Genomic DNA, 6,127 nt, shown 5'->3' on the forward strand with positions numbered 1-6,127 from the left:
ATATAATTTATTGACCAATGCTTTCCCTTACTTCTATGAGTAGGATTATAATGGAAAGTACTATTCATTTATGTTTTACTATTGGTCTGTGTTTTTAACAATCAGAAAAGAATTTCCAGGGAAGATTTATTTTCAAGGCAGAATACAACAAAATAGAGACATAACATCTTTACTATATCTGCCCAGAGTCAAGACATATAACCTTTGAAATAAGAGAGGGGAAAGAAGGAAAAAAAACTTATTCAATTTTCTAATGCCAGTTTTGACTCAGTCTTATTCCAATATTACTCTCCTTATTTAAACCTCTCAGGACTAAAGTGATAATGACTTTTTACACGATTACCTTAGTAATTAGGACTCTTAAACAATAGCTTTAAAAACAAAAGGGGTAGGGGCCGCTAGGTGGCGCAGTGGATAAAGCACCAGCCCTGGAGTCAGGAGTACCTGGGTTCAAATCCGGTCTCAGCCACTTAATAATTACCTAGCTGTGTGGCCTTGGGCAAGCCACTTCACCCCATTTGCCTTGCAAAAACCTTAATAAAAAGGGGGGGAGGGTTAGGAGAAGATAGTTCCTTTTTTCAATATGTGAATCTGATCACTCTAAACAATTTAGAGATTCCTTGTCCGAAGAGTAAAGAAAATTATCAATTTATAGCTATTACATTCATAGAATCATAGAAGATGACCACCAAAACATCTGGTACAATTTCCAGGTCCAGAGAAGGGAAGAGATTAAAGTAACTTTCAGAATCCCTTGTCCTCTGATTCCAAAGACAATATTCTTTCCAATGTATTATCAAGCATTATAACAGAAAAGAATCATTGAAGTAATGCAAGCATTTTGACTTCTTTAATAGTCTGCATTATTTTCCCTAGTTTATATTCTTTCACCCCAGGAAGGATGGGAAGTGGACTTGTGATTTCACTGATGAGGGGAAATTTCATCTCCAATGCATGCACTTTTTCCAAAACTTATAGTCTTAGAGTGTTGTTTAGGGCACTGTGAAAGTAAATAATCTGGCCAAGGTTACACTACCACAAAGTCTAGAATAGAGAAAAGACTTGAATCTAGGCCCTCCTGACTTCAAGATCAGCTTTCTAAATCAAACTGACTCTTTACCAGCAAAAGCAATGTAAAAAGGGAAGAAACAGAAAAAAGATTGGTATGGATGAAATCAACAAAGGAAACAGAACAAAAAGTTTCCCAATACTCAGTCTATGTTTTATTTGGAAGGTACTGAAGGAAGAATTAATATTAAGTACATTTGACTTAAACAGATATAGTAAAGAAAAATTCTATAAATTAGGAAACAAACATTATGCAGATAAAACTTTCTGAAACAAATATTATACAGATAAATTATCAAAGATCTCACTTACACTTTTGAAGGATGCTGCAAATTCAGCAACACCTGGTACTGAAAAGACAAAAATTATAATTCCATACTATATAGATCAACTTTTAATTTAAAACACAATACTTTAGGGCAAATTAGCTAAATTTAAAACTATATGCCAAAAAAATTGCTCTTTTCACATATTTTCAACCTCTTTATATATGTGTGTGTGTGTGTGCCCATACAAAAAAAATGCATATAATACATATATACTTTATACATAGTCTCATATTTGTGTGTGTAAATATACAATAAACATGCTCCAAGGTCATCTAGTCTACCACACAGCCTCCTACCCTCCTACCCCTTCCAGCCCTTATTTTACAAATAAGGAAACTAAGGCCCAGAAATCTAAAAGACTTTCCTATGAATTCATTTTTCCTCAAAATAGCAAAGATCCTTCAAGTATCACATCTGATGAAAAAGAAACAAATAGGGGCAGCTAGATGGCGCAGTGGATAGAGCACCAGCCCTGGAGTCAGGAGTACCTGAGTTCAGATCCGGCTTCAGACACTTAATAATTACCTAGTTGGGTGGCCTTGGGCAAGCCACTTAACCCTGTTTGCCTTGCAAAAACCTAAAAAAAAAAATAAAATAAAATAACTTACATTGTTCAGGCCAAAGGTCTGGTGAGGCTCGATCAAGTTTTTCAAAACTCAGCAAAGATGCTTCCAGGTCGGTCCCTAGAATAACAATCCCAGACAAAAATAGTCAGATGTAAGTCACGTCATTTGTGACATTTTAGATTCAAGAAACAGATCATATGAGGACACTGGACCTCCACAACTATGAATAATGGATGAATTAGAGACAATACAAATCCTGAATTTCTGGGCAGCTAGGTGGTACAGTGGATAAGAGCATAGGCCCTGGAGTTATGAAGAACCTGAGTTCAAACCCGACCTCAAATATTTAATAATTACCAAGATGTGTGACTTGGGCAAGTCACTTAACCCCATTGCCTTAAATAAAATCAAAAAAGAAAAAAGGATATGTGTAAATGGCATAAAGCTATTTTCAACCAAGACAGTAACATTTGTGTTCAACTGGATTTTAAAAACAGATAGGGGCAACTAGGTGGTACAATGGCTAGAGCACAAGTCCTAGAGTTAGAAGGACCTGAATTCAAATCTGACCTCACATACTTAATAATTGTATAGCTATGTGATCTTGGGCAAGTCACTTAACCCCACTGTCTTAAATAAAAAATAAAATAAAATAAACCAGATGGATGTAACACAAAAAATGGATTTCAGAGCAGAAGCAAGAGAACATTTAGTACATATCAATAACAACATTGTGTCAACTATGATGGATGCAGCTCCTCTCAGCAGTTCTGAGATCAAGAACAACACTGAAAGACCCACTGTGTATGCCATCCACATCCAGAAGAAAAATACACTATTGAACCCAATACATCCAAAATATAACTCATCATCTACACCCAACCTTCCTCCTAATTTCCAGATTTCTGTTCAGAACACCACCATTCTTTTAGTCAACCAAAGTCATTCTCAACTGAAAAGTTATCAACTCTTCATATTCAGTCACAGTCAGTTGTTAATTCTTATGGATTTTATCTCCATAATCTGTCTCCTAGTACAGTGCCAGGTCTAGAGTCAGAGAGACTCATCTTCATGAGTTCAACACTGATCTACCTGTGTGACTCTGGGCATGTCACTTAACCCTGCTTGTCTTAGTTTCCTTTTATGTAAAATGAATTGGAGAAGGAAATGGCAAACCACTCCAATAGCTTTGCCAAGAAAACCTGAAATAGGATCAGAAGAATCTGACACGACCGAACAACAATAAAAACCTCTTTCATAATGATCCCATTTTTTTCCTTCATATTATAACTAACTACCCCGTCAAAGTTATTGCTTGCCTAGACTATTGCAATAGTCTCCCAAATTATTTCTCTATCTCCCATTTCTCTCCTCTCCAATCAATTTTCTATAATGTAAACAAATTTATATTCCTAAGACCTTTAACTATCAGGCCTATTTTCAAAAAGTACTATGGATTTCCAATGCCCTCAGGATAAAGATCAATCACCTCTGTTCAGCATTTCATAACCTGGCTTCAACTGACTTTGTCTACCTACTAATTCTCATACATGGTATTTTATTTCTTGCTTCTGTACCTTTGCAGTCAATCCCCCTATACATGATATTTTCTCTCTTCACCTCTTCCCCAAAGAATACCTAACTCTTTTCAAGACTTCTGAGTGGTCAGGAAAATACCATTAGTGATTATATCTGTGAATATGAATGGAATGAATTCATTTACACAAAAGTAGAAGACAGCAGAATAAATAAGAAATATGAATTATTTCTAAACATAGAAATATGTTTACAAGAGACACATTTAAAACAGAAAGACACAGTTAAAATAAGGGGCTGGAGCAGAATCTATTATGCTTCATATGAATTAAAAAAAAGGTAGTAGAAGCAATTGCAACATCAGACAAAGGAAAAGCAAAACCAGACCCAATTAAAAGAGATAATCAAAGTAACTACATTTTGCTAAGAGTTATTATAGAAAATGAAGTAACAGCAAAACTTTTTACAGCAAGTTTCTCTGCTAAAGGCTTCATTTCTCAGTTATATGGGGAATCAAGTTGAATTTATAATAAGAGCCATTTACCAAATAGTTTTTGGAAGAAATCAAAGCTATCAACAGTCGTGAAAAAATGTCCTAAATCACTATTAAGCAGTGAAATGAAAATTAAAAGAATCCTGAAGTATCTCTTTTATACCTATCAGATTGAATAACATGATAGAAAAGAAAATGAGAAATACTGGAAGAAAGTGGAAAATTAGGGACTTTAATACATATTGTGTGAACTAGTCCTATGATTTTGGAGGACAATAAAACTGTAGACATGCTTTGATTGGGTATTTCTAGATCTGTAATGCAAAGAGATCAAAGAAAAAGTCAGAGGATCCATAGATACAAAGATATAGCTTTTTTTTTTTTGTGGTGCCAAAGAATTAGAAATTGAGGGAATGCCCATCAACTAGGGAATGGTTGAGTATGTTATGGTATATGATTGTGATGAAATAACTATTGTTCTTTTAAGAAATAACGATGGGGTTGTTTTTTGCAAGGCTATGAGGTTATGTAATTATTCATTAATTATTGAACTCTGGTCCTCCTGATCCTAAGCTGGGTACTCTATCCACTATACCAGCTAGCTGCCCCTGTAATGATTTTAAACTATTGAAGATCTATATGAACTGATGAAGAATGAAGTGAATAGAATTGGGAGATCATTGGACACAGTAACTGCAATATTGTAATGATGATCAAATGCAAAACATTTGGCTACTCTGATCGAGACAATGATGCAAGTATCTGAAGGACTCCTAATGAAAAATGCTAAGTGCAAATTGGGAGTATAATTTGTTCCACTTTATTTTTCTTGGGTTTGGAGATATGTTTACTATGAAAATGTTTCATACAATCTCACACGGATAATACGATATTGTTGCCTTCTTAATTGGAGGTGGAGGCTTAGGAAAAGGAAAGAAGGGAAGCTAAAAAGAGGGAGAAAATATATTAAAAGAGACTGGGTAAGGCTGCTAAAGATAAACGTTTTTTTTAAAAGAACTTCAGGAGGCTCTGTAATTCTTCCAGTTGTTAATTCTCTCCCCCATAATAACTGTATTTTCTATTTTTAAATCTATGAATATGTTGCTTTTAATAGCTAACAATATCTAGGTAAGAGTCCAGAATTTCTAAATATTCCCATGACCTACTACCAAGAACTTTTCCCTCCATCCTGTTCACAGGATCATTACTAAAAAGTTGAAAAGAACATTGGAAATTAATCCTAGTCCAGAGGGGAAAAAAATTTATGTATCAAAAATATAGGGATGGGGCAAGAGGAGCAACAATAAAAAAAACTTTAAAAGAAATTCCCATCCTCGTAGATAGGGAGTTAAGTTAACTGCTGCCGAGACAGCCTAGTCCAACGGAAGCAGGACTGGCACAAGCTAGCAACCGAGGCTTTCTTACAAAGCATCAGTTGGCAGACCGGACTTCTTCCGCCGCCCTCGGCCTCCGCCCCTCCCCTTCCGCCCGGCTTCTCCCCCAAGCCTCTCGGCCCGGGAACGTCTTCGCAGACGGGGCCCCCACCCCCCGGCACCGCGGCTGCTCCCTCCTCGGCAGCGGCAAAGCCAGCTCGGCGCCGGGTTACAGCGCTGAAAGCGGGGAAGGAGGCGGGATGGTGGAGAGGGGAAGGGGGACAGCGGGCGATGAAGGTGGGGTGGAAGCCCCGGACTGGAAGGGAAAAGAGGAAAAAAGCTGGGGAACCCCGGGCTCTCAGCCGGCTCCTACCGTCCGTGGGAGACGCCATCTTCCGACCCATGTCACGTGACAGGGCCAACAGTCGGCGGGAAAGTGAGGCGCGGCAAGCCCCGCCCCTAGGGCCCGCCCGGCCCGGCCGCATCCCCCCGCCCCGCCCCAATCAGTGAGGCCGGCGGCTCGGCGCTGCCTCGTGCACCCCCTCCACCCCCCCCCCCGGCCACACCCCCAGACCTCCGGCGACCGGGCCCAAACCCCGTCCTTGTTTACGTTCCTCCCTTCAGGAGGCGGGGCGGAGCTGCAGCCCGCTGGCCAATCCAGGCTCCCCGTGAGGGGGCGTCTTCTCACTGTGCGCCTCTCGTTGGAGACCCCAAAGGAAGGGGGCGTCTTCCCAGCCTCGCCCAATCGCAGCGGCGCTGAGA

At 39.2% G+C, this 6,127-nt stretch overlaps 1 protein-coding gene across 3 annotated transcripts in view; it reads right to left on the bottom strand.

Moving 5' to 3' along the window:
* The window catches only part of LIN52 (lin-52 DREAM MuvB core complex component), a 101,226-nt gene extending 95,386 nt beyond the window's left edge, over nucleotides 1–5,840 (bottom strand). For 2 of the 3 annotated variants that reach the window (XR_012478201.1, XM_074235745.1), the window contains exons 1-3: nucleotides 5,739–5,840; nucleotides 2,006–2,080; nucleotides 1,381–1,418 (exon numbers count right to left, since the gene is read on the bottom strand). Coding sequence is in view for 2 of the 3 variants with exons in the window: in XM_074235745.1 (XP_074091846.1) it covers nucleotides 1,381–1,418; nucleotides 2,006–2,080; nucleotides 5,739–5,769 (144 nt within the window). In the remaining variant the exon portion in view is untranslated. The remainder of the gene's footprint in view (nucleotides 1–1,380; nucleotides 1,419–2,005; nucleotides 2,081–5,738) is intronic. The other variant, XM_074235743.1, reaches the window with a different exon arrangement.
* Between the last annotated feature and the right edge of the window lie 287 nt (nucleotides 5,841–6,127).

This window comes from Macrotis lagotis, chromosome 4 (genome assembly GCF_037893015.1).
Source record: "Macrotis lagotis isolate mMagLag1 chromosome 4, bilby.v1.9.chrom.fasta, whole genome shotgun sequence".
Taxonomy (NCBI): Eukaryota; Metazoa; Chordata; class Mammalia; order Peramelemorphia; family Peramelidae; genus Macrotis; species Macrotis lagotis.